We start from the raw sequence: 27,501 nt of genomic DNA on the forward strand, positions 1-27,501 counted from the left end.
GATTCTTTACCATTTGAGCCACCAGGGAAGCCCAATCATTCTAGTCTTTGACAAAATTTTGGCCAAAAAGCTGTATCCTTTATATTCTTGGCATTTTCTTGACTACTAGCAACATGGAGTATTTTTTCATATTTTTATAGATTGTTTACAGATTTTTCTATGAATTTGGTCTGTTCATATCCTTTGTCAGTTTTTTGATTGGGTTGTTTGTCCTTTTGTTATTGATTCGAAGGTGCCTTTATGATCTGAATCCTGTGTTATATACACTGAGAATATCATTCCCCAGTCTGTGGTTGCTCTTCCCATCTTTGTTGATGGTGTCTTGCATTGAATAGAAGTGTTAGTCACTCAGTTGTGTCCAACTCTTTGTGACCCCATGGACTATAGCCTGCCAAGCCCACCAGGGTCCTCCATCCATAGAATTTTCCAGGCAAGAATACTGGAGTGGGTTGCCATTTCCTTCTCTAGGGGCTCTTCCCGACCTAGGGATCAAACCAGAGTCTCCCGCATTGTAGGAAGACTCTTTACCATCGGAGCTACCAGGGAAGTTGAACAGAAGTTTGCCAAAAAATCCACTTCCTCTTGCTGGGCCCAGGGCCACGCGGGACTCTCCTGCCTTCCTTTCGGTAGGAATGGCCCGTGACTGTTTCAGCCACATTTCCTGACCAAGGCTCGCAGGAAGTTGGTTTATCCCCCTCCACTCTGTATTTCCCTTCTGGTTAACGAGAGTAGAGCTAAATGAGTAGAAAGAAACTTTGACTGCATAGGAGCTGTTGTGCATTTTGGAGGGTTACTTTAAAGGCCAATAGCTTTGGGACTTCCCTCGTGGCCCGCTGGTTAAGACTCTGAGCTCGATGACAGCATGGGTTCCAACCCTGGTGGGGGAACTAAGACCCTACGTGCCACATGGTGCCACCTAAAAGGAAAAGTAGAAAGGAAGAGAGAAGTGAAATTCACTTAAAAAGTCACAGCTGCTAGCTTTAACTTAATAATGAAATAATCAGATTCATCAATATTTTTCTTTATGATTTTTGTGTCTTGTTTGAGAAGTTCTTCCTTACTCTAAGATCCTGATGATATTCTACATTTTTAAAAAATGCTTGCTTTTCACGCTGCATTTTTTTTTTCAATTTCATTCATTTATTTTTGGCTGCATGGGTCTTTGTTGTTGCTGGGCTTTCACTAGTCGTGGTGAGCGGGGGTACTCTTTAGTTGCTGTTGGCAGGGTTCTCGTTGCAGTGGCTTCTCTTGTGGCGGAGCTTGGGCTCTAGGCCTGTGGGCTTCGCTAGCTGCGGCCCACAGGCTTACTTGCTCTGTGACAGGTGCAATCCTCCCAGACCAGGGATTGAACCTGTGTCCCCTGCATTGGCAGGCGGACTCTCAACCCCTGGACCACCAGGGAAGCCCTGCCCTCATCACTCACCTCCCCCTTGCTCTCCCCTGGTGTTACTGACCCTCTCGCTGCTCCTCAAACATACCAGCTGTACTCCTATCTCAGAGGCTTCCTTTGCGTGTGATTTTCCCACCTAGAATGTTCCTCCTCCAGTCCCCTGCGTGACCTGTTACTTCACTTTGTTCAGGTATCTGGTTCAGTGGCACGTTATCAGAGAGGCTGTTTGAAATCACCCTGTACAAAACAGCGAGGTCCTGTTCTTCTCTATCATCCTGCCTCTGATGGGGTTTTCTTGGTAATATTTATGGCTGCCTGTCCACTCGCCCTTGTGGGTGACGCTGCCTATGTGATGACCGAAGCTGCCCTCAAACTGAGACAGCTGTGATGAGTCTGTGTTGTGTTCTTGGCAGGAGGGCAAATGACCCCTGCTGGGTGGGTTTAACTCCATCAGGAAGAATTGGAAGGCTAGAGTTTTGCAAAGTGGAGAAAAATTGAGAAACAGAAGCTCTAATTAGATGGCCTGAATTGAAAGGAAAGGGGACTTTTTTGCATGGGAGCAGAAATGTTATGGTTTGGAAGCAGCCATAAGTAGCTAGGAAATGCTGGTGCTGTCCTGAACCCAAGGATTCTTGTGGTCAGGGAGGACAAGGAGGGACTTTCTATGAGAAACAGCATCTTCTCGGGAGAGTCAGGGTTACATCAGGCAAGGAGGTCTGCAGGAGAACTTAGTGTAGGGAAATTTATTTTTTTTTAAGGATTTTGTTTCTTAAAAGAGTTTTACTTATTTTTGGCTGTGTTGGGTTTACATTGCTGTTTGAGGGTTTTTCTCTAGTTGCAGCGAGCAGGGGCTATTCTCTAGTTGTGATGTGTGGGCTTCTCGTTTCAGTGGCTTCCCTTCTTGTGGGGCACAGGCTCTAGGGTGTTGGGACACGCGGGCTCAGTAGTTGCAGCTCAGGGGCTTAGTTGTTGTCTTGCTGCATCTCACCGTGCACACTGTTCACTGAAGCCAGGGTAGGCGAGGTGCGGGCAAGGAAGCTGAAAGAAAACTCAAGGAGCCGTCGCAACTGCAGACACGTTTATTCTCTCCTGACTGGCCCAGCAGCTCCAGCAGCAGACACGCTGTGTTCTCTCACGGTTGACCCAGCGGACGCAGCCATAATGCAGCCTCAGAGGCCTTTCAGGTGGAGTTTACAGAACAAAAGTGGCCCGTGGCCAAGCAGGTACATCGTGATGCACACGCACAGTGCTACAGGTGATCTCAGCTATTACAAAACCATGCATCTACAAAATGTGGGGTAAGAGCGAGAGGCATGGGGCGAGAGAGCCTGACCACCTCCATCTTGGCTAATTTGCTCTTTCCCTAAAGTTGCCCAGTAACATGTGGAATCTTCCCGGACCAGGAATGAACTGATGTCCCCTGCACTGGCAGGTGGGTTCTTTACTGGACCACTAAGGAAGTCTGGAAATTTACTTTAAATAAGGGAACTGTGGACAGAGTAAAAAAGGGTAGTCCACAGTGGAACAGGGGGTTTGGGGGAATAAATACAAGGCAGTCTGGCGATGAGAATGGAGCCTCTTCCACTGAATTGGCCTGGGTGGTCATCAAGAGGCCAAGAGGGCAGAGATGAGGTGTAGATTTCAGCTGCCATCCTGAAGGCAACAGCTTAGCAAAATCGAACACGCCATTGAGAGCTTGTGGTGTCACTTGACCATCACACAGAACGAGAGACGATTTTGTTGTCTCATGTGGGAGACAGAAGAATGCCCTTCCCCAAGGAGGTCCTCCTGATTCCCAAATCCTGTCAACATGTTTACTTATGTGGTGCAGAGGGCAGTGTCTGAGTCTCCGCCACAAACACCCAAGGGAGGTAATGGAGGACAGAACAAAAAGCACTGGGTTTTGAAGCGGAGCCTTCATTTCAAGTTTGGTATGTGCCAATTACCAGTTCCAGGATCTTGGGCACGTCACTTCTCCGAACCCCACCTTCCTATTCCATGATATGGGAACAAAGATATATAACTAACATGGTTGTTGCAATGATTAAATGAGGTCATTATGAGCACTCTTTTTTAAGCATTAAGTATTAATAGCTTATTAGAAAGTGATTATGTGTGTGCATGCTAAGTCGCTTTAGTCACGTCCCACTCTTTGCGACCCCATGGACTGTGGCCTGCCAGGCTCCCCTCTCCATGAGATTCTCCAGGCAAGAATACTGGAGTGGGTTGCCATGCCCTCCACCAGGGGATCTTCTTGACTCAGGGATCGAACCTTCATCTCTTACATCTCCTGCATTGGCAGGCGGGTTCTTTACCACTTAGCACCACCTGGGAAGCCCAGACAGTGAGTAGTACAAATAAATAAGAAATTAAAACATAGATATTTAATTATATGCTTCAAAATGATAAAATATGTAAAATAAAAGTAGGAGAAATACAGGGAAAAGTAATGGAAATACAGACCATTCATGGTGGGAAGTCTCTCAGAGATTTTAGAACTCACCATCCTTATCTTCCAGCTAGAGAAACTAATCCCCCCAAAAGACTAAAGACCTGCTCCAGGTCACATAATTCAGGATACAAACACTCAAATTCTGATTTCCATGGCAGTGAATAGTATTACCACACTACTGGTCATGGAAACATAGCAAACAAACAAAAATGAGAAATTCAAATAGCAGAGTCACTTGAATTTTTTTCACAAAATCCAAATGACCATGTTTAACAGACTTATGGTGTGAATGAAGTGGAAATGCTTGGATATTTTATAACAGTTTATCATACACTTAAGCACAAAGAGATTCTCTGTAAACTCCCCATAACTGGATTTTGTGCACCGCATTATTAAACATCAATCTCAAAACAAAAAAAATTAAGAAAGATAGCCATAACATAATACAATAAACTGAAATAAAATATTATTGTTTACAACAATTTTATTGTTAATAAAAATGAAAACATTTAATACCTTAAAAATAACTGCCTTAGAGACCAAATCGAGAATATTTAAAACAGATATAATGAGCTATATTAAATAGTGAAGGACAGGGAAACCTGGCATGCTGCAGTCCACGGGGTCACAAAGAGTCAGTCACGACTTAGCAAGTGAACAACAACAAACTAATGTTTAAATGTAAAAATGTTGACACTGAGGAAAAGCAGAAAATAAAATGAAACAAGGGGAGAAAGAGACTGAGAATATTGAGAGAGGTTGACACAGCATTTGTTTGTTTTTAAATATGAAAACAAAACTTGCAAAACGCTATTTCTAGAGAAGTTGTGGGAATAGGTTGTGCTGGGAACGATTGAAGGCATGAGAAGGGGGCGACAGAGGATGAGATGGTGGAATAGCATCATCGACTCAATGGGCATGAGTTTGAGCAAACTCTGGGAGATGGGGAAGGACAGGGAAGCCTGATGTGCTGCAGTCCACGGGGTCGCAAGAGTCAGACACGACTGAGCAACTGGACCACAGCAGCAAAGGTTGCTACAGGAAAGCAGAAAGCAAGCTTCTACTCAGGGAAGATGAAGAATATTTCTCCTGACTTTTAACTTCAGTGAGCAATTCAGTTGTGAACACTCCACAGATATGTTTCTTAAGGAGGAAGGATGGGAAAGCTCCTTTATCAGGCCCATTGAACTAGTGTCCTTCAGTGTTTGTTTTTTTAAATCTGTTTGTTTTTGGCTGTTTATTTTGTTTGTTTATTTTTGTTGCTGCATACGTGCTTTTCTCTAGTTGTGGTCCGCAGGGGCTACGCTCTAGTTGCAGTGTGCGGGCTTCTCACTGCTGAGGCTTCTCTTGTTGCGAGCACAGGCTCCAGGCGTGGAGGCTTCAGAAGTTGCAGCATGTGAGTGCAGTAGTTTTTGACTTCAGTAGTTTCAACTCGGGGGGCTCTAGAGCACAGGCTCAGTAGTTATGGCGCCCGGGCTTAGTTGCTCCGTGGCACGCGGGGTCTTCCCAGACCAGAGATCGAACCCGTGTCTCCTACACTGGTAGGCGGATTCCTTACCACCAAGCCACTGGGGAAGTCCTGGCCCTTCAGTGATTTTAGATCCTAAGGAGAAGTTAGGAAGTTAATCTGGGCATATAGCATTTAGCAGAGTCACTATGTTGTACAACCATCACCCCCTCTAGTTCAAAAATATTTTCATCACCCCAAGAGAAAACCCCACACCCATAAATAGGGAAATTTTCTTATTTCCACTTCTCCCAGCCCCTGGCAACTACCAGTCTTCATCTGTCTGTGGATTTACTTATTCTGGATATTTCATAGAAATGAAATCAGACCTTTTATGTCTGGCTCTTTCACCAGCATAATGCTTTTGAGATTCATAAACATGTACCAATACTTCATTTTTTATGGCTGGAGGATATTCCACTGTATGTGTATATGCAATTTGTTTCTCCACTCATCTGTTGGCGGACATTTGGGCTATTTCCATCTTTGGGATAATATAAGGAGTACTGCTATAGATATCATATACACGGGTACGTTTGAATTCTTTTTAATTTTTTTTGTTGTTCTCAAAGCATGCGGGATCTTAGTTCCTCAACCAAGGGTCGAACCTGTGCCTCTTGCATTGGAAGCGTGGAGTCTTAACCATTGGACTGCTGAGGAAGTCCCCTGAATTCTTTTTAAAATGTGCCCATGAGTGGAATATCTGGGTTACGTGGTAATTCTGTTTAACTTTTTGAGGAGCTGCCAAACTATTTTCCACAGCAGGTGGACCATTCTGGGCTTCCTGGTTAGCACTAGTGGTAAAGAACCCGCCTGCCAATACAGGAGACGTAAGAGGTGCAGGTTTGATCGCTGGGTCAGGAAGATCCCCTGGAGGAGGGCGTGGCAACTCACTCCAGTATTCTTGTCTGGAGAATCCCATGGACAGAGGAGCCTGGTGGGCTACAGTCCGTAGGGTCGCAGAGAGTCGGACACGACTGAGGTGACTTACCACACCACACAGCCATGTATGAGAGTTCCGATTTTTCCACATCCTCCCAACAGTTATTATTTTCTCTTTTTTGTTTTAACTCTGATAGTTGTGAAGTGGTATGAAGTGGTACCTCACTGTTTTAACGTGCGTTTCCTTAAAGATGTGTGATGTCGAGCATCTTTTCATGTGTGCTGGCTATTAGTATATCTTCTTTGGAGAACCAGATGGTATTTTTCACCTATCAAATTAGCTGACGTGATTTTTTGAAATGTTTGTGTGATGTAACGTCATAGAAGCTATTTTAATGAAAAAATGCAAAGTGTTGATTGAAAAGAAGGTGTCAGGCTCTTTTTAGCTTGGTTTTGATTGAGGCATGAAGACAACAGATGTTATATTCCAAGGTGAGTTTCTGACACCGTGGGCTCAGTGGGTCAGTCGTGTCCGACTCTTTGCGACCCCATGGACTGTACCCGTCAGGCTCCTCTGTCCATGTGGATTCTCCAGGCAAGAATACTGGAGTGGGTTGCCATGCCCTCCTCCAGGTTTGACACAGTACCATAAAGAAATTTCGAAATAGATATCTGAGAAGCAGTAAGAGAACTCAGCTACCTTCAGTCACATTGTCAGAATTAGGATTTTTGGATAAAGCTGCTTGCTAAAGCCTGGTGAGAGGAACTTAATGTGAATTATTTCCTGTGTTGGGGGCTCAGCGCATCCTCAAACATCCGTACAGCAAAACCAGAAACATCCCAGGGGGAAGAGAAATGAACTGGTGTTGGCTTCTCACCAGGGAATCAAAAGGGCGGCAGAAGGGCTGCGGAACCAAGGACATTTGCATCTGTGTTAGTCTCTCTTCTGACGGCAGGGTTTGCACAGGCAATGTGTTTGGGTGAGAGAGCAGTTCAGGGGTTCCCAGCCCCTGGGCCACGGACAGGTAGCGGTCCGTGGCCTGTCAGGAACAGGGCTGCATGGCAGGAGGTGGGCAAGTGAGCGAAGCTTCATCTGCATTTACAACTGCATCCCATCGCTGGGCTTCTCCTCCTGTCGGATCAGTGGCCGCGTTAGTTTCTCACAGAAGCACGAACCCTACTGTGAACTGTGCGTGCAAGGGATCCAGGTTGTATGTTCTTTATGAGAATCATCCTGAAACCATCCTCACCCCACCCTTGGTCTATGGGAACATTGTCTTCCCCAAATCCACAAAACTGATCCCTGGTGCCAAAAAAGGTTAGGGACTGCAGCTCTAACCCACAGTCACCAGCTCCTTCTGAATATCAGTGGTGCAGACTGTCCTGCATTTTTGATACAGTATCAAACATACGTTTCTTGCCTCTTCCTAGGGAAACTGAAAGCACTTTAATAGCCAAACTTCCCAGGTGGCTCAGATGGGAGTGTCTGCCTACAGTGCAGGAGACCCAAGTTCAATCCCTGGGTTGGGAAGATCCCCTGGAGAGGGAAATGGCAACCCACTCCAGTATTCTTGCCTGGGAAATCCCATGGACAGAGGAGCATGGTGGGCTATAGTCCATGGGGTGGCAAAGAGTCGGACATGAGTGAGCGACTTTACTTTCACTTTCATAGTAAGTGTTGGATAAATACTTGTTGCATTGAAACTCGATTTGTATTGTCGGGTGTTTCCTACACATGGGCTAACACTCCCCTGTTTTTGCCTCCCCAGGGGACGTTCTAGTGTTTCTGGATAGCCACTGTGAGGTGAATAAAGTCTGGCTGGAGCCCTTGCTGAATGCCGTTGCCAAGGACCCCAAAATGGTGGTGTGTCCTCTGATAGATGTCATTGATTACCTGTCCCTGGAATACCAGCCCTCTCCTATTGTGAGAGGAGCTTTCAACTGGCATCTGGAATTTAAATGGGATCATGTTTTCTCTTATGAGATCGAGGGACCAGAAGGACCCACTACACCTATCCGGTGAGATTTCTTCTGGTAATGGAGAAATAGCATAGAGGTAGTGGGAGCAGGGGGAAGCCTGCAGAGATTATTACTTTGATTCCTCAAGCTTAATGAAGAGAAATATTTCATTGTTTATCTTGTTTCTAAAAGTCTGTAATAATAGGATGTGGTAGGTTTTGTTTCTTTAATTGAAAGGAGGTGATTGAATTCCAGTTGAGCTATTTCAAATCCTGAAAGATGATGCTGTGAAAGTGCTGCACTCAATATGCCAGCAAATCTGGAAAATTCAGCAGTCACCACAGGACTGGAAAAGGTGTTTTCATTCCAACCCCAAAGAAAGGCAATGCCAAAGAATGCTCAAACTACCGCACAACTGCACTCATCTCACACTAGTAAAGTAATGCTCAAAATTCTCCAAGCCAGGCTTCAACAATACGTGAACTGTGAACTTCCAGATGTTCAAGCTGGTTTTAGAAAAGGCAGAGAAACCAGAGATCAAATTGCCAACATCTGCTGGATCATTGAAAAAGCAAGAGAGTTCCAGAAAAACATCTATTTCTGTTTTACTGACTATGCCAAAGCCTTTGATTGTGTGGATCACAATAAACTGTGGAATATTCTGAAAGAGATGGGAATACCAGACCACCTGCCTCTTGAGAAACCTGTATGCAGGTCAGGAAGCAAGAGTTAGAACTGGACATGGAACAACAGACTGGTTCCAAATAGGAAAAGGAGTACGTCAAGGTTGTATATTGTCACCCTGCTTATTTAACTTATATGCAGAGTACATCATGAGAAACGCTGGTCTGGAAGAAGCACAAGCTGGAATCAAGATTGCTGGGAGAAATATCAATAACCTCAGATATGCAGATGACACCACCCTTATGGCAGAAAGTGAAGAAGAACTTAAGAGCCTCTTGATGAAAGTGAGAGGAGAATGAAATAGTTGGCTTAAGGCTCAACATTCAGAAAACTAAGATTATGGCATCTGGTCCCATCACTTCATGGGAAATAGATGGGGAAACAGTGGAAACAGTGTCAGACTTTATTTTTCTGGGCTCCAAAATCACTGCGGATGGTGATTGCAGCCATGAAATTAAAAGACACTTGCTCCTTAGAAGGAAAGTTATGACCAACCTAGATAGCATATTAAAAAGCAGAGACATTACTTTGCCAACAAAGGTCCATCTAGTCAAGGCTATGGTTTTTCCAGTAGTCATGAATGGACGTGAGAGTTGGACTATAAAGAAAGCTGAGCGCCGAAGAATTGATGCTTTTGGAAGACTCTTGAGAGTCCCTTGGACTGCAAGCAGATCCAATCAGTCCATCCTAAAGGAGGTCAATCCTGGGTGTTCATTGGAGGGACTGATGCTGAAGCTAAAACTCCAATACTTTGGCCACTTGATGTGGAGAGCTGACTCATTTGAAAAGACCCTGATGCTGGGAAAGATTGAGGGCAGGAGGAGAAGGGGATGACAGAGGATGAGATGGTTGGATGGCATCATTGACACAATGGACATGGGTTTGGGTGGACTCTGGGAGTTGGTGATGGGTAGGGAGGCCTGGCGTGCTGCAGTTCATGGGGTCGCAAAGAGTCGGATACGACTGAGGGACTGAACTGAACTGAGTTGAATTGAGCATCTCATCCCGGTGCAGAATACCACATGATTTGTATCCATCGGATTTCAGCTGTCCAGATTTAAAATGTAGATGTGATTCTCAGGGATCAGTTGCATGTTGATCAACGATCAGAATACTAGCACTGTGGATAGCCCAGAAAAAGTCAAAGTCTGCCAAATTCATATATAAAATATTTATCCAAGGGCTTCTGTCTATAATTTTATAGGTTGAGAAGAAGGTCATTTTCCTTGGATATTAGTCTTGGAAAATATATTTCTAAATGTGAGAATAATCTCATTGTTAGGGCTTCTAGCTGCATTTATGAGGCTATTTCTCAAGAGACTTTCTCCAGATCACTTCCCACATTTTCTAATAACTTTGACTCCAGGCTCACTTCTCCTTTAATGTTACCCTCTTTGTTTCACAAACTATATGAGTCAATTTTCTAACACCATAGCCTAGCAAGTCCTTCATCTTTGCCTCTATTTTAATTTAGCTAGAGTTGTGTGATCTTCTATGAGTTACTTAACCTCTCTGAACCTTATTTCTTTCTCTGTAAGTCTGGTGAATAACTTCACATGCTGTTATGAGAATTAAATGAGTACATACTTAAATGTATATGAAGATAATTTTGAAGCTAACATGGGTGTTTTCTAGTTTTTAACTGTTTTCGCTATATTCAACATAACTTTGGCTAAAATCCATAATGCCTGCACATATGGAATCAATCTAATATCTGTGTATCCTTTGTAGGTCACCTGCAATGCCTGGAGGAATTTTTGCTATAAGTAGGCATTATTTTAATGAAATTGGACAGTACGACAAGGGCATGAATCTGTGGGGAGGAGAAAACCTGGAACTTTCACTAAGGGTAATTCCAACCTTATGTTTTCAATAGTTACCTTTATATATAGAAAGTAAAATCTAACTTTAAGTCACATAATATGTTGTGGCAGCTATGCCGTTTCCCAACAGGCACATCAGGTGCTATTCAGGTGTCACATCAAGTCAATGATCTATGGGATTCCTTACAGAAATGCACTTCCCTAGTGGTTCAGCTGGTAAAGAATCTGCCTGCAATGCAGGAGACCTGGGTTCGATCTCTAAGTTGGGAAGATCCCCTGGAGAAGAGAACGGCTACCCACTCCAGTATTCTGGCCTGGAGAATCCCATGGATTGTATAGTCCATGGGGTCGAAAAGAGTCAGACACGACTGAGCGACTTCCACTTACGGAAACGGAAAACCTTTCATAAAATATCAGATTTTCTTACCTATGTTTCTTCTAACATCAGATATGTTAAATTAATATGATATTTTTCATCTGTTTGTGGAATCTCTTGGTAGTAACATGGTAGAAAAAAACACGGGATTAGGAGGGAGAAGATTTGGGTATCACTAAATATGTGGGCTGAGTTAGGCCTCTGGTTTTCTATCTGTAAAATAAGAGACTTGATAAAAGATGTCTAAGTTGTCTCCTGACTCTTAAATCTTGAGATGCCTGCTACAGCATGGATGAAACTTGAAGACATTTTGCTAAGTGAAAGAAGCCGGATGCACATGGGGTGAGTGAGTGAAAGTCGCTCAGTTGTGTCCGGCTCTTTGTGACCCCAGGGGCTATATGGGGCATGGAATTCTCCAAGCCAGAATACTGGAGTGGTAGCCTTTCCCTTTTCCAGGGGATCTTCCCAACGCAGGGATCGAACCCAGGTCTCCCGCATTGTAGGTGGATTCTTTACCAGCTGAGTTCTCAGGGAAGCCCCAGATGCAAATGACCATGTATTTATGAATCCATTCATATGAAATGTCCAGACTAAGCACATCGGCAGGAACAGAATGTGAATTAGCGGTTGCCAGGGGCGGGGGGAGGAGAGTGACTGCTGATGGGGACCAGGTTTCTATTTGGGGTGGTGAAATGTCCCGGAACCCGATGGTGGTGAGGATTATGCAACCTTGTGAAAATACTGAAGATCACTGAGTTATATACTTTAGAAGGGTGAATTTCTGGTGGTGCACAAATTATACCAATAAAAATAATATATTTAACTTAAAAAAAAAAATTCTGGCCTCACCTACCGCTCGGCTGAGCGTCTGAGCCGCCCGGTTCCAGAGCGCAGGCGGCGAGGCCACCACACCTGCAGCGCGCTCGGGCTGCCGAACCAGCTCCTCGCCTTCCGCCGCCCGATCTCCTTCTCCCCCCGCGCCGGGTGTCCCATGACGCCCGAGCCCCCCGGCCGGCGACAATGACCACTTCCCTGCAAGATGGGCAGAGCGCCGCGGGTCGGGCGCCTGCCCGGGACTCGCCGCTGGCCGCCCAGGTGTGCGGCGCTGCCCAGGAGAGGGGCAACGCCCGCCACCTGGCGCCGGCCCCCTGGCTGCACGCGCGGGCGCTCCTGCCCGCTCCGGACGCGACCCGCGGCTGTGCGGCAGACAGGAGAAAAAAAGAAAGATCTTGATGTTCTGGAAATGCCATCTATTCCAAACCCTTTTCCTGAGCTATGCTGCTCTCTATTTACATCTGTGTTGTCAGCAGGCCTGTTTCCCGAAGCAAATTCAAGGAAAAAACAGGTAATTAAAGTATACAGTGAAGATGAAACCAGCAGAGCTTTAGCGGTACCCAGTGACATAAGTGCCCGGGATGTTTGCCAGCTGTTGATCCTGAAGAATCATTACACTGATGACCACAGCTGGACCCTTTTTGAGCACCTGCCTCATGTAGGTCTAGAAAGAACAATAGAAGACCAAGAGCTGGTGACTGAAGTGCTATCTAACTGGGGGATGGAAGAAGAAAATAGGCTATACTTTAGAAAAAATTATGCCAAATATGAATTCTTTAAAAACCCAATGTACTTTTTCCCAGAGCATATGGTGTCTTTTGCAACTGAAACCAATGGTGACATATCCCCCACACAGATTTTGCAGATGTTTCTAAGTTCAAGCACATATCCTGAAATCCATGGCTTCTTACATCCAAAAGAACAGGGAAAGAAGTCCTGGAAAAAGATTTACTTCCTTTTAAGAAGATCCGGTTTATATTTTTCTACTAAAGGGACATCAAAGGAACCACAGCATTTGCAGTTTTTCAGCGAATTTTGGCAATAGCGATATTTATGTGTCACTGGCAGGCAAAAAAAAAAACAAAAACAAAACACGGAGCACCGACTAACCATGGATTCTGCTTTAAGCCTAACAAAGCAGGAGGGCCCCGAGACCTGAAAATGCTCTGTGCAGAAGAAGAGCAGAGTAGGATGTGCTGGGTCACCGCGATTAGATTGCTTAAGTATGGCATGCAGCTGTACCGGAATTACATGCATACATATCAAGGCAGAAGTGGCTACAGTTCTCAGAGTATATCTCCCATGAGAAGTAAATCAGAGAATTCCCTGGTAGCAGTGGACTTCTCAGGCCAGAAAACCAGAGTTATAGGAAATCCCACTGAAGCCTTTTCCATTGCAGTTGAAGAAGGACTAGCTTGGAGGGAAAAAGGATGTTTACGCCTGGGCAGTCACAGTAGCCCCACCGCGTCTTCACAGAGCTCTGCCACAAACATGGCTATACACCAGTCCCAACCATGGTTTCACTACAAAATTTCTAGAGAGGAAGCTCAGCGATTAATTATTCAGCAAGGTCTAGTGGATGGAGTTTTCCTGGTACGGGATAGTCAGAGTAACCCCAAAACTTTTGTACTGTCAATGAGTCATGGACAAAAAATAAAGCACTTTCAAATTATACCAGTGGAAGATGATGGAGAGATGTTCCACACCCTAGATGAGACATACAAGATTTACGGATCTAATCCAGTTGGTGGAGTTCTATCAACTCAATAAGGGCGTTCTTCTTGCAAGCTGAAACATTTATTGTGCTAGGATTGCACTTTAGCCAAACCAGAAGTGACTTGTTAAACTGTTGAGGAAAAAGAACTCAAGAAAAAGACCATAAATAAGGGTGAAGGCATTGCCATGGTGAAAATAATCTATTTCACCTACAATTACAAAAAATAGTTTGTACATTACAAATAATTCAAGATTTGGATTGATGTTACCTTCATCATTTAAAAATTCATTAGTTAAAATTAAACCTCAGAAAAAAATGAAAAAACAATTCTATGAGAACATTAGACATCAGGGTGAGTCCCAGCCCTATCCCTCACTTGCTGTAAGACGCTTGGCAGGTCATTCACTTTTCTAGTTCTAGGTTTTCTCACCTGTTAAATTGTTGTTATTTAGTTGCTAAGTCATATCTAACTCTTTGCAACCCCATGGACTGTAGCCCACGAGGCTTCTCTGTCCATGGAATTTCCCAGACAAGAATACTGGAATGGGTTGCCATTTTCTTTTCCAGGGGATCTTCCCAACTCAGGAACTGAACCTGTGTCTCCTGCATTGGCTGGCAGCTTCTTTACCACTGAGTTGCCAGGGAAGCCTACACCTGTTAAATAGGAATAAATAAAAATCCCATTCTCAGAACTGTATAACAATTTAATGTGGGAATTCCCTGGTAGTCCAGTGGTTAGGACTCAGTGCTTTCACTGCCAAAGGCCTGGGTTCAGTCCCGTTCAGGGAACTAAGATCCTGCAAGGTGCATGGCATGATCAAAAAAAAAAAAAGAATGTAATGAAATAACTGGGGTGGAGAATAAGGTACAAAGTCGACATGCCTGGAGAGTCTGAAGAAGATACTAAGGTATGACAATTCAAACATTTATCATATGTTTATTATAGGTCATTTTTTGCATTTGACTGAATTCTAATAGATTTTTTATAATGATCACTTTGAACTGTGCATAAACATGTGGGCTGTCAGCTCATCATCATTGCCCTTCACATGTTTTCCCTCACTTTTCTCTGCTTTGTGTCTTTTCTAACAGAGACAATCAGATGTAGAGAAAACTGCTTCCTTTATGAGAAAATTCCTATTCTCTCTGAGCTTTAGCTTTCTTAGAAGTGTGTGTGTGTGTGTGTGTGTGTGTGTGTGTGAGTCGCTCAGTCATGTCCAATTCTTGTGACCCCATGGACTTTAGCCCGCCAGGCTCCTCTGTCCATGGGATGCTCCAGGCAAGAATACTGGAGTGGGTTGCCATGGGGTCAAACCTGCATCTCTTAGGTCTCCTGCATTGGCAGGCGGGCACTTTACCACTAGTGCCACCTGAGAGGCCCCTGCATTAGCAGACAGATTATCTCTAGTGCCCAGTCTTTTCCAGAAGTGTTCTTGGATTTTAGAGCAAAATCCAAGAAAATCCCCTTGCCTTGCTCAGCTGTGCTCAATCTCCTTCCCAGGAGTTTATTCTTCTGTGTCTCTCTCAAACATGGCTGTTCCCAAGACTTTTCTTGACAACACTTGCTCCTCGCCCCACATGCTCTTCAGGGCTCAGGGCTGATATGGAGCCATTTTTTGCACTTGTGAAGACGTGCCTGTTGTTAACCTAGTGCAATGTTTCCTTATCTGCTAGGAATAAACCTCTCCACTGAGCCGGCCACCTGCAGTCCACCATGCGCTCAGCCGTCTCCGCATCTCAGCCTTCCCCTCCATGACCCAGAAACAAAAGGGGCCCAAAGGAGTCAAAAGGCGAGCCAGGGCCACCAGGATCTGTAGCAGCACGTCTCTTCTCCTTGGCCCATGTCTGTGCCATCCCCTGGATGATCCTTTTCATAATATACCCCCGTCAGCTTCTGTGGCTGTAACTGACACCTGTGTGGTGCTAAAACCCACGTCCTGTTTTAGCTTCGGACTAAACGAAAGAGAGTCATCTCAGTTTCGGACTCTCTTGAGAGTTCAAGTGAAGTTCGAGGTTCAACACACCCATCATCTAAGGAGTAGCTCTTGCATCGGGCTGTGCCACGTGCTGGGTATTCAGAAGACGCAATCCCCTTTCATTCATTCACTCACTCACTCACTCATTCAACAGTATTTACTGAGAACCTGTTATGTGCCAAGCACTGCACTGGGTGCTAAAGTATAGCAGCCCTTAATGCGGAAGTGGTTTCGAATGGCATAAAGTTTCCATTCTCTTCGGGGTAGAGTGAGAGGGTTAGTTATTTAGCTGTATTTCTGATCACTGTGATGAAGGAGAAGTACAGAGTAGTGTGAGGTCACATAGAAGGGGAACCTGGCCTTGTCTTGGGGGAGGAGTGTGTCTTCAGTGGCTTCCCTGCAGAAGTGGTGTGTTAGGTGAGATGTGAAGGATACAATGTATTTCATCTTCCAGTTGTCATCATGTGTGACATGCACTGCTCTGAAATATTACAGATGCTAGCTCACTTCATCTTCACAATAAACCTGGGAGGTAGGTACCTGCATTGTCTCCTGTTTAGAGTGGAGAAACCACGTCACAGAGAGATAGTATAGCTTGGCAAATTCACAGAACTCATAAGCAGTATGCTCCAAACCTGTCCCTTCCTGGCTTTTATGATCTATTCAACTTCAGGTCTTAAGGCCCCCGCGGCCCCCCAGCTCCAGTTTACCCGGTTTCTAAGTCACTTCTCACTAATGAATGACTGTGAAGTCACTCAGTCAAATCCGACTCTTTGCAATCCCATGGACTGTAGCCTACCAGGTTCCTCCGTCTATGGGATTTTCCAGGCAAGAATACTGGAGTGGGTTGCCATTTCCTTCTCCAGGGGATCTTCCCAACCCAGGGATTGAACCTGGGTCTCCCGCATTGCAGACAGACGCTTTACCATCTGAGCCACCAGGGAAGCCCCGGCTTCTCACTGAGGCTGGCCATATATTGGATGCTTCCAATACCCAGAACTTGCTTTAGTTGCCCCGAGGTCAGTATTACCATTGCTCGTGGGAAGTGATGATTCGCTGTTGCCCTCGGAGCTGCAGCTTCAATTCCAACCTCGGAATAAGTCTCAGAACCAGGCTCCAGGTCGGCACCTCTGTTTCCCTGAGAGAGCAGGCAGCCTGTGCCCTGGCTGGTCCCCTGCCTCAGTGCTCCATCCCATGGTACCCCAAAGGGTCAGGACACTGCTTCAAGGCCCAGGGCCCTGCTCTACACCCGGAGAACCACCCGCCTCACCTCCAGACTGGGCGCTTAGACCCGGATGCCAGCTCAGATTCAGCCCACAGTTGCTGCAGCCCGGGAGGTTGCAGTTTGAGAGCAAACCACAAGCGCTGGTTTGTGCTAGAGAAGGGCTGAAGCGGGTTCTCCTGTGTCTTCACCTTGAGGGTTAGGAAAGCTGCTCAGCACCCAGCCCCCTGCTCAAACCAGTGACTTTTCTTGGCCCATCTCAGAATTTCCACCCTGTAGGGTTTCCCCAAGTCCCTCTTTCTCTGCTCACCCCACCTGCTCCATAACCTTATCCAGATCAGATTTGCATGACTGATGGATGCAAGTGATACCAATTCTTGCCCCTTCCCAGTTCCTTCTCCTGAGTCATAAGCTTGTGTGACCAGTTGCCTACACGTTACCATCATTAGAATGTCCCATAGGTATGCTGACCAGCTAGGTGGGTGCTGAGAAAAAGAGCTGTCAAGGACAGCCCAGTTACCAGTCAGCTAATGCCATGATGATGCTTGTTACAGACCAGTTCAAAACCAGGCAATTCAGAACAAGAAGCATCTACTTTCTTCTTTCAGATGTCTGCGGGTCGGCCAGCATGGCTCTGCCTGGGCATTTACACTGGCGGGGCTGGGCTCTGAGTCTGCTCAGCTTTGCTGGTCATTCTACTAGCAACTCTGGGCATGTTCTTATGTGACAGTAGGAAGGCAAAAGTCAAGGCAAACCACACAGCCTATTCTAAAGTCTCCAGAGACACCGTGTCTGCTCACGTTCCATGGACCAAGGCTTGTCAAATGGACAAGTCCAAAGTCAGTGTGTCAGAGAAGTATACTCTGCCCCTTGGTGAAGGGTAGAGAGTGAGACAATGTTTGCAGAACAGTATTTTCATCAATCACACCAAGTTTCTGGAATGAGCAGCTAAGTGGATAAGAGGTCCCATTTACTTCCTTAGTGTATCAGTTAGTTTTTGCTGTGTAACAAACTGTCCCAAAAATACAGTGGCTTGAAACAACAAACAATTGTTACTCCTCAAAATTTGTTGTGTTGCTAAAATGGTTTTTTTGGTCACAGCCAGGAGGGCTGATTTTACTAGTGATGCTTACACATCTGTGTTCATCTGGAGGGTCAGCTGGTGCTGGCTAGCATGGGATGACCTCATTTACATGTCTGTACATTGGCCAGTGTCCAGTGTTGGGGCAGTGGAGATGACCAGACCATTTGCCTCTCGTGGTTAGGCAGACTAGTGAGGTTCATTCACTGTGAAGTGGTCACAAGGTTCCCAAGAGCAAAAGGTTCCCAAAGTGCTGCACACACTTTTCAAGCATCACCTTTGCTAATGTCCTGTTGGGCCAAAGCAAGTCACAAGGCCAAGACCAGTTTCAAGAGATGGAGAAATAAACCTCGTTTCTTGATGAGTGGAGTACAGAGTTACTTAGCAGTTAGATGTGCAGGTAGGAATGAAAAGCATATGTGACCGTGCTTATAACCTACCACACTTCACTACAGCAGAGGCACTCTCATTTTACAAAACACAAACCCTAAGCACTTCACAAGTGTCAGATTATCTGATGCTCATAACAATCCCATGAGGCAGGTACTGTCTTTTTTTTTTTTTTAATATTTACTTATTTGGCTGTGTTGGATCTTAGTTGCTGCATGCAGGGCCTTTGTTGCTTTCCGTGGGATCTCTCTTTTCAGTGCACCAGCTTTCTAGGTGCCTAGGTTCTCTAGTTTTGTCATGCAGGCTCTCTAGTTGTGGCAGGCGGGCTCTGAAGTGCGCAGACTCAGTAGTAAGGCCAGTGCTGTTGTTATTCTCGTTTTACAGATGAGGAAACTGAGACTCAAATGGATTGAGTAACTTCAGTAACTTGGCCCAGATCACACGGCTCATAGGGGATTTGAACCACACGGAGTGGCCTCTGAGTTTAGACTCTGAAGTACTAAACTATACTAACTCTTTTTTTATGTTTTTTTTAAAATTATTAATCTATTTATTTGGCTGCACTGGGTCTTAGTTGCAGCACGTGGGATCTTTAGTTGTGTCTTGTGAATTCTGAGTTGTGGCATGTGGGGTCTAGTTCCCAGACCAGGGATCAAACTCAGATGCCCTGCTTTGGGAGCGTGGAGTCTTAGCCACTGGACCACCACAGAAGTCCCACTATATTAACTCTTGATGGGATATTCTCCCTCCTCACCATCCTCTTCCTCCTCCAATAATAACAGTAATACTGGGAGCTGGACAGACTACTTCCAGCAGTATATCCGAGAAAGAAAGCTGATCATCTCCTACATGGAAAATGAGCAGAACAAAAGACATGTCCAGATGGATTGTGTCCCTTTGAGAATGAATCAAGAGGAAAAGAGCAACTGCATGGGTCCTGTGAAAATGGGGCTAAGTTGCGATTGCATCCTCAATTTGACTTTTTGAGAAAGTCTTTTAGTATGTGTTTTATTTTCACTCCCCCTTGATCACTTTGGTTACTTTTCTATTCTATGCTCATAGCCAGATCTCTTTTTTTATTAGAAACATTTCACACATGTAAGACTGCACCAATAATAGTAAATACTTCTGTATCTGTCCTAATTATTAAATGGATATTACTGATATTCCAAATTTCCTAAGATCTCTTGAAAAAGAGATTAAAACATTGCAGGTGACTGGTATCAGTTAGTTTTTGCTGCATAACAAAGCACCCCCAAGCAGTAGCTTAAATGATCAACTATTTAGTTCTCAATTGCAGGTGAAAAAGAGATTCAGAGAGGATATGTCTGATCATCAGCATGTAGCAAAGATGATAAAAAAACCTAAATCTTTGGACTTCTGGTCTAAGGGATTTTCTACTGTGTCATTCATTTTATTCTATTATTTTTTAAAAATTTATTTTATTTGCTTGCATTGAGTCTCAACTGTGGCATGTAGGATCCTCCCTGTGGTGAGCAGGCTCAGTAGTTTTGGTGTGGGCGTGTGGGCTTAATTGCCCCACGGCATGTGAGATCTTAATTCCCGGGCCAGGGATCTAACACATGTCCCCCCCACTGCAAGCTGGATTCTCAACCACTGGACCATCAGGGAAATCCCTTTGTGATTCATTAAAGAGTCTCAAGCTCTACCAACTGAGTGAGCCAGGTGAAGATACTGTGGCATGCATTCTGGAGAAGGCATTCAATGTGTATTTTTGTAGACATTTTATGGGGATCAGTTCAGTTCAGTCACTCAGTCGTGTCCGACTCTTTGCGACCCCATGAACCACAGCACTCCAGGCCTCCCTGTCCATCACCAACTCCCGAAGTCCACCCAAACCCATGTCCATTGAGTCAGTGATGCCAGCCAACCATCTCATCCTCTGTTGTCCCCTTGTCCTCCTGCCCTCAATCTTTCCCAGCATCAGGGTCTTTTCCAATGAGTCAGCTCTCCACATCAGGTGGCTAAAGTATTGGAGTTTCAGCTTCAACATCAGTCCTTCCAATGAACACCCAGGACTGATCTTTAGGATGGACTGGTTGGATATTTCTGGGTATTTCTAAAGAACCCTGGAAGTTTGTTGTACCAGTCATTAGGTCTCATGTCAGAAGTTCTGCTTTTCCCTTTTCTTTAACATAATCCTTTCTGACTATCTGATATTTTCACCATAATACTTCTGAATATTGTTTTCAGTGAGTATTATTTTAAATGATTAGGTGGATTTCCTAAGAAAACATCTATAAAACTGGGGTGTATGACCTTGATTAATTAGAACAGTGGTTCTCACACTTTAGAATGCATCAGAATCACCTAAAGAACTGATTAAAGTACAGAAATACTGGGCCCCCAGACCCAGTGTTCCTAGGTCAGTAGGTCTGGGTAGGCCCAGGGATTTACATTTGTTAGTTCCCTACTGATGCTGTTGCTGCTGACCTAGGAACCATGTAAGTGTCACTGACTCAAACGGAAGAGTTGTGTAGGTATACTCTATGTAAGGTTTACATTACAAGCACATTCTTTGTGGTGTTATCTATAATAATAAATTTAAAACTACCAACATTCCAATATTCTTGTATTATTCCAAATAATACAAGACTTTAAAAATAACTTTGCAAAACATTAAATTAAAAAAGCAAGTTATCTTACTGTTGTGTATCTCTGTATACACACATACATACTTGGATTATTAGGCGGTTTCCCTGGTGGCTCAGTGGTAAAGAATTCCCCTACCAATGCAGAAGACGTAAGTTCAATCCCTGGGTCGGGAAGATCCCCTAGAGAAGGAAATGGCAACCCACTCCAGTATTCTTGCCTCATAAGTCCCATGAACAGAGGAGCCTGGTGGGCTACAGTCCACGGAGTCGCGAAAGTGTTGGACAAAACTTTAGCAACTAAACAACAACAATTTCAATTAGTATTGACTGATGAAGTGTTTAAAAAGTGATTTTTTCCCCTGTTTGGTTTTCTACACTTATTTTTCCTATGATCATATTTTTTTTTGTGTAGTAAAAAAAAGTTATTAAAAATAAGCATTATAAAGTGTTTTAAGTACAAAAAAAAAAAGGAATAACTGAAGTGACCGATGATCAATGTTTCTTTTGTTACCTACTAACAGCCAACCCAACCCACTATTCTTGCCTGGAGAATCCCATGGACAGAGGAGCCTGGTGGGCTGCATTCCATGGGGTTGCAAAGGGTTGGACACTACTGAGCGACTGAACCTAACAGCCAGCAGTACTTAAGAGTCTCAGAAAATGTTACTTTCAGCATATTGTTTGAGAATATCCTAAGACAAAGTATCTTGTCAGTCTTCATATGATCAGCATCAGAGCTGGTCATGTACGAGCAAGGCAGGACCACTTAGTGTTCAGAGCGATGACTCTGGGGCCAGATTTGAGTTTGAAATTTGTGCTCTGCTGCTATATTACTGGGCAAACTTCTTGACTAATGCATGTATTAGTTTCTTCATTTGTAGAATGGGGATGATCACAGCGTACGGTTGTTGTGAGGATTAAATGAAATAAGACACTTAACGATGGCTGTTGTTGTTTCTGTTTTAATTCAGCAGTTGCCTGTTACTAGCAAACAGACACTAATCATTAATGCGTTTTCTGTTTTCCTTATGTCTATAGATCTGGATGTGTGGAGGCCAGCTCTATGTAATCCCCTGCTCTCGAGTTGGACACATCAATAGGCAACACATGACAAACCACTCTGAAGTTATAAAAGCCATGGAATATAACAATCTCAGACTGGTACACATTTGGCTAGATGAATACAAGGTGAAGGATACATCCCTGGTTTGGGAAGATGAGTCAAAACAGAGAGGGACTAGCTCTGAAGAAGCCTTCTACTGCCTTCCAGATACCAAATTTTGTGCTTTTCCTTAAATTAGGGTCCAGGTGGTGCTAGTGGTAAAGAACCCGCCTGCCAATGCAGGTAGACATAAGAGACATGGGTTCCATCCCTGGGTTGGGAAGATCCCCTGGAGAAGGGCATGGCTACCCACTCCAGTATTCTTGCCTGGAGAATCCCATGGACAGAGGAGCCTGGGGGGCAACGGTCCATAGGATCGCAAAGAGTCAGACAGGACTGAAGCCGCTTAGTACACATGTGCCCTTTCAGTTCCTCACCCGCTCATTTTCAGACCCTATTCGCGATTAGTTCCTTCTAACCCACTACACTTGCATCTTACTCATTGTTTTAATCTCTAGGGAAACTCAGGTTTCTCAGAGGTAAATCGACCAAACACGGAGTCTTTTTTTTCTTCCCCAGGTCTATTTTTCACTCCCAAGATTACCCCTCTGCAGCAGACGCCTCTCTGTCCCCATTCCCATGCATACGTTTTTAGATTCTCTTCCTCGACTCGCTACCAAGTCCCAAGTGATGAGGCTGAAGCGCCACACACGAGGATCTTTGCTACCTCTTTTCCTTTCTGGTCAAAGGTTTTTACATCAAAGCCAGGCCCCTCATGCGTGCATCTCCCCATGCTTTCAGCCTCTTGCCAGGAACTTTAGAATGTGCATATAGAGAATATATAGATGCAGCTTTGTTTTAATTTGAAAGTTCAAACTGATGTGGACAGTAGCCACACGACCTCATTGCAGATACATGGATAGAAATATGGAAGACTGTCTCCATGATAGTATATGTCCTGGTCTTGATCTAATATTTCTTTATTATTATTTTAAATTATAAAAGTAATAATACTTCAAATTCTTTAGTAAGCAGGGCAATATGAATTAAAACCTCAATGAGATATTTTTACACAGCCACCCGGAGGGGCGAAACATTTTTGAAGCCTGACAGGATCATGTGTGGGCAAGTCTCAGACACTGTGGGTGGGAGTGTTAATTGTTACAAACTCCTTTTGGGAAACAGTTTGGCACTATCGAATAAAATAACAAAAGATAATGACTATCCCATGAGCTAGCAAGTCCATCCTGTGTAGACACTATAGAATGGGTGCTTCTGTGCACCGCAACAGATAAACAGGAATGTTTATAAACAGCATTGATTGTGTTAGCCAAAACAGAATACAACCCAAATGCTTATCAGGAGGGGAATGGAAGATGGTAAATATGATATGTTTAATCGATATACTTCTATGTAGCAATGAAAATTAACCAACCTTAGACACACATACAGCAGCATAGGTAAATCTTCAAGACAGTGAATAAAAGAAGCCAAACACAATGGCATACATACTGTATTTTTCCATTTCTATAAAGTTAAAAACATAATATCAAACCATATCATTTATGCATGAATAATTAGATATCAATGCTAGAAAGAAAAGCAAAGAAATGAACACATAATCAGAATAGCACTTGAAACTTAAGAGGAAGAATTATGATCATGAAGGAAAAGGCAAGTGGCTTCTGAGGTACTGGTTTTGTTCTATTTCTTGACCTAGCCAAGTTTATTCAGGTTGATTTTTTTGATAATTCATTAAGGTGCACATTTATATTTTATATGCTTCTTTTGTATGCTTATTGTATTTCCTGATGTTTAAAAATTACTTTTAAAAAGGTGAAGCATCTGCATTTTTAAAAGTCTTCTGGTATTGAAAAGTATGAAGTGAAAAGTAAGCTTCTGAAGCCCATAGTTCTACCCCTCAGAAGTTATCACTAACTTACTCTCTGTAGTTTCTGTTACATTCACATACACAGGAGTATATAGCCTTTTCTTTTTTATAACTAGATTTGAGCATCAGTATTTTGTTTTAGAATTTTCCATTTATTTATATAATTTAAAAACATACTTTCAAAGTCTTAAAATCAGAACATATAAATATGATTCTTTTAAATATTTCCTTTGAATAGATTTCCTAAAATTCATCCCATTAATAAACAGCCCCCATAGATGACATTCTGATCGTCTCAGCTTTTTGTTATTCCTTAACTCTGCTGAAATGAACATCCTTTTCCCATGTCTTTTTGCACATTTGTAGAGATATATCTTGAATAAATCTGGAAACATGGACTCATGGGCCATGAATTAGTGCCTGCCTAAATCCTGATGAATGTCCAAACTGTGCTTCAGTGTCTACACCGTGGCGGAGGGAGAAACTGAAGCCAGGATGCCCTCCTCCAGAGCCAGTTTCCCCTTAGCCACCGCACCACCCTCTGTTTCTGAAACCACTGAAGTGTTGACGGGGACTCGGGAGTGAGGGGTTCTGTCATGTAGCCTCACTGGGAGATCAGGAGAAAGGGGGAACACTGCCACAGGTAACTGTGATTCTGGGCTCTTGAGAAGCAGGACCTAGGTCTCCTAGCCCCTCTAGCCGCTTTCATCACAGTGGCCTGCGAACAGCTGTGGCTGAGTGAGTCCCAGGTCTCACGTGTCTGCCCTCCCCACACAGAGGAAAAGGTTTATTGTTGATTGTTCTGTTTCAGTTCAGATGATGAAAATATATACTGCTCTGTTAGATGATGAAATTAGATTCTGCTCTATTAGATATCATGACTTGATGGACAAAGATTTGTTTGGTTTCATGAAATGATTCTTTCCATTTAGGAACAGTTTTTTCTACGAAGACCCGCTCTGAAGTCTGCTGCCTATGGAAACATCAGTGAGCGTGTTGAGTTAAGGAAACGATTGGGTTGCAAGTCATTTCAGTGGTATTTGGATACTATCTTCCCAGAATTGGAGGCATCTGAGATAATCTCATGAGAGGAACACCAGTCGTTTTCATTAAAAAAGGGTTAAAAAGTCCCCTAGTCCTTCAACATAGAGAAGGGACAAGTTTGGACCATTATGAAATTATGTGAAATACAATAATAAATACAACCAGAATGGTTGACACCAGAATTGCCTTTTTTCCTCCCTTTAATGATGGCTCTGGGTACTTAGTTTCTCGCCCCTTATGGGGCGGCAAGACCTTGAACATTGGAAATGCATGTTGTCACACAGTTTAGACTATCAAGATTGATTGAGATGCAGTGTATCAGTTCCAATAATTTGCCAAGCCTCAGGTGCCACTAGTGGTAAAGAACTCACCTGCCAAAGCAGGAGACTAAAGAGAGGCAGGCTCAGTCCCTGGGTAGGGAAGATCATAGGAAATGGCAACCCACTCCAGTATTCTTGCCTGGAAAATTCCATGGACAGAAGAGCCTGGTGGCCCACAGTCCATGGGGCCACAAAGAGTCGGACGTGACTGAGCACAGCACAGTTGCCAAGCCTGCTTCGCCCTGGTAGACCATAAGGAGTGCTCCACTCATGGGCAACTCAATTCCTACCGCAGATAGGTGACTGGGGCCAGTGACCTCCCCAGAAAGACATTCTCAGAGAGCCTTGGTTGGCCCATACTAATTTTGGCTCAACTGTATTGAGCTCCTTTTTCACTGCTGGTGCAGATGCTGATCCTTATGCCTTGCTTGATTGGTTTCCTGAGTTTTTAATGTCCAGCCACTTGCCTGGATGACCCAGCTCTCCAGCCCAGCCTCCCCATTTGTTCCTGTCAGCCCTTCAGTTAATCGGAGACATTCCCTCTTCCTGGCTTCTGATTTTGCCTTTTTCCTGCCTGTTCCCTCCTAAGGCTCTGGCCTACAGCTCTCCTGACACTCCTTGGCCCGCACGCCTTGTCGATAATCTGTGTTTGATGTGACTTGAGAACTGTTTAGCTGGGATTGGGGAGGAAGTAACGAGCTTCCATATCTATGCTAGGTGGACACACTCCCGGGTGTCTTAAAGTACTTCTGTCAGGCTAGGGGGATGGCGGTGGCATTCACCATGGTGCACGCAGCTAGAAAAGTGAAAATATATTTAATTCAAAAACAAATGAGAAATGAGGGAAGGAACATATTAAAAGGAGTAGAAAGGAGGAGACTTAGAATCACTAAACATAGCTTCTGCTAGAGAAAATATAGTTTTACATAGCAGGAAACAACTTATCTATTAAGCTCATTCTACCAACAACTGAATGGTCAGCTCAGGCCGTGTGTGTCTAGGTGCTGGGACACAGCAAACAATGGCGCAGGTAAACATCCATCTCTTCATGGAGCTCATGTTTTTTGAAATAATATATACAGTGTAAAAAAAAACCACCAGTTTATAATGTCTTTAAACCCATGGTGTTTGGCAAAATACTCTATAAAATCTATTGCTAGAAAGAGATGGGGAAAACCTGTGCCCATATGGTACAGGGCTTCCCAGGTGGTGCTAGTGGTAAGGAATCCACCTGCCAATGCAGGAGATGCAGGTTCAATCCCTGGGTCAGGAAGATCCCCTGAGGTAGGTAATGGCAACCCACTCCAGAATTCCTGCCTGGAAAATTCTATGGGCTGAGGAGCCTGAGGGGCTACAATCCATGGGGTCGCAGAGTGTCAGACACGACGGAGCACACACAGCACACATGTTTGTTATAGGTGGTTAGGGTGACTTGCCTGAGCTTCTACAAAGTCAGTCTGGCAGAACAAAGTAATAGCCACATTATTATCATATTCTTGGCACATATTTATACCTTAGCTGCTTCTAGAAAGTAATAAAAAATCAATTGTAATAAATCAATGAATCTATTAAAGTTAGAGTAATATACAAAATAAAAGTTATGTAGCCAAAGGCAAAAAGAGAATTGTAGTATAAATTCAGAGAATCTTCTTGTTTGGTAAGCATAAAGAAAGATGTAAATACCAACATTGAACCAAGGGGGGGAAAATGTTCTTTTTCTTAGAGTCATGGGCCTAACATTGTCTCAGTTTTTTTAATGCAATTTAGTTCAGGTACTAGATAACATGAATGAGTCTTGGAAATGATGTAGAAGGTTGCCCCAACAGTTTCCTCTTGAATACTATTTCAGCTGACTCTGGAAGAGAAAACAAATCAGAATCAACATCCTAGTGTTTGGTGTGATTGAAAGGAAATCCATACTTGCCCGTAGGTGGCAATTTGGGTTTTTGTATAGAAATTTTAAAATTTGATTTGTATTCTGGAGCTAGTTGAGAAGAATCTGCTCACCTGCACAGTGCTTGTCACAGAACTGTTTTGGGTATGACCAAAAGCTCAGTGAAAGTCACTTAGTCTGTGTCTGATTTTCTGCGACCCCATGGACTGTAGCCTGCAAGGCTCCTCTGTCCTTGGAATTCTCCAGGCCAGAATACTGGAGTGGGTAGCCATTCCTTTAAGCCTTAAATTAGCCAGAGAATTCTGTAAGAAAAGCATACTTCCAGGAATTTACCTAAGACAC

General features: G+C 44.0%; 1 protein-coding gene and 1 pseudogene across 1 annotated transcript in view; both read left to right on the plus strand.

Moving 5' to 3' along the window:
* The window catches only part of GALNTL5 (polypeptide N-acetylgalactosaminyltransferase like 5), a 52,162-nt gene extending 27,173 nt beyond the window's left edge, over nt 1-24,989 (plus strand). The window contains exons 5-8 of the mRNA XM_061166504.1: nt 8,001-8,250; nt 10,606-10,723; nt 21,947-22,096; nt 24,834-24,989. Coding sequence (XP_061022487.1) covers nt 8,001-8,250; nt 10,606-10,723; nt 21,947-22,096; nt 24,834-24,989 — 674 coding nt within the window. The remainder of the gene's footprint in view (nt 1-8,000; nt 8,251-10,605; nt 10,724-21,946; nt 22,097-24,833) is intronic.
* LOC133072714 (growth factor receptor-bound protein 14-like) lies at nt 12,094-13,699 on the plus strand (annotated as a pseudogene).
* Nucleotides 24,990-27,501: the final 2,512 nt, after the last annotated feature.

The sequence above is a fragment of the Dama dama genome, chromosome 18 (assembly GCF_033118175.1).
Source record: "Dama dama isolate Ldn47 chromosome 18, ASM3311817v1, whole genome shotgun sequence".
NCBI lineage: Eukaryota > Metazoa > Chordata > Mammalia > Artiodactyla > Cervidae > Dama > Dama dama.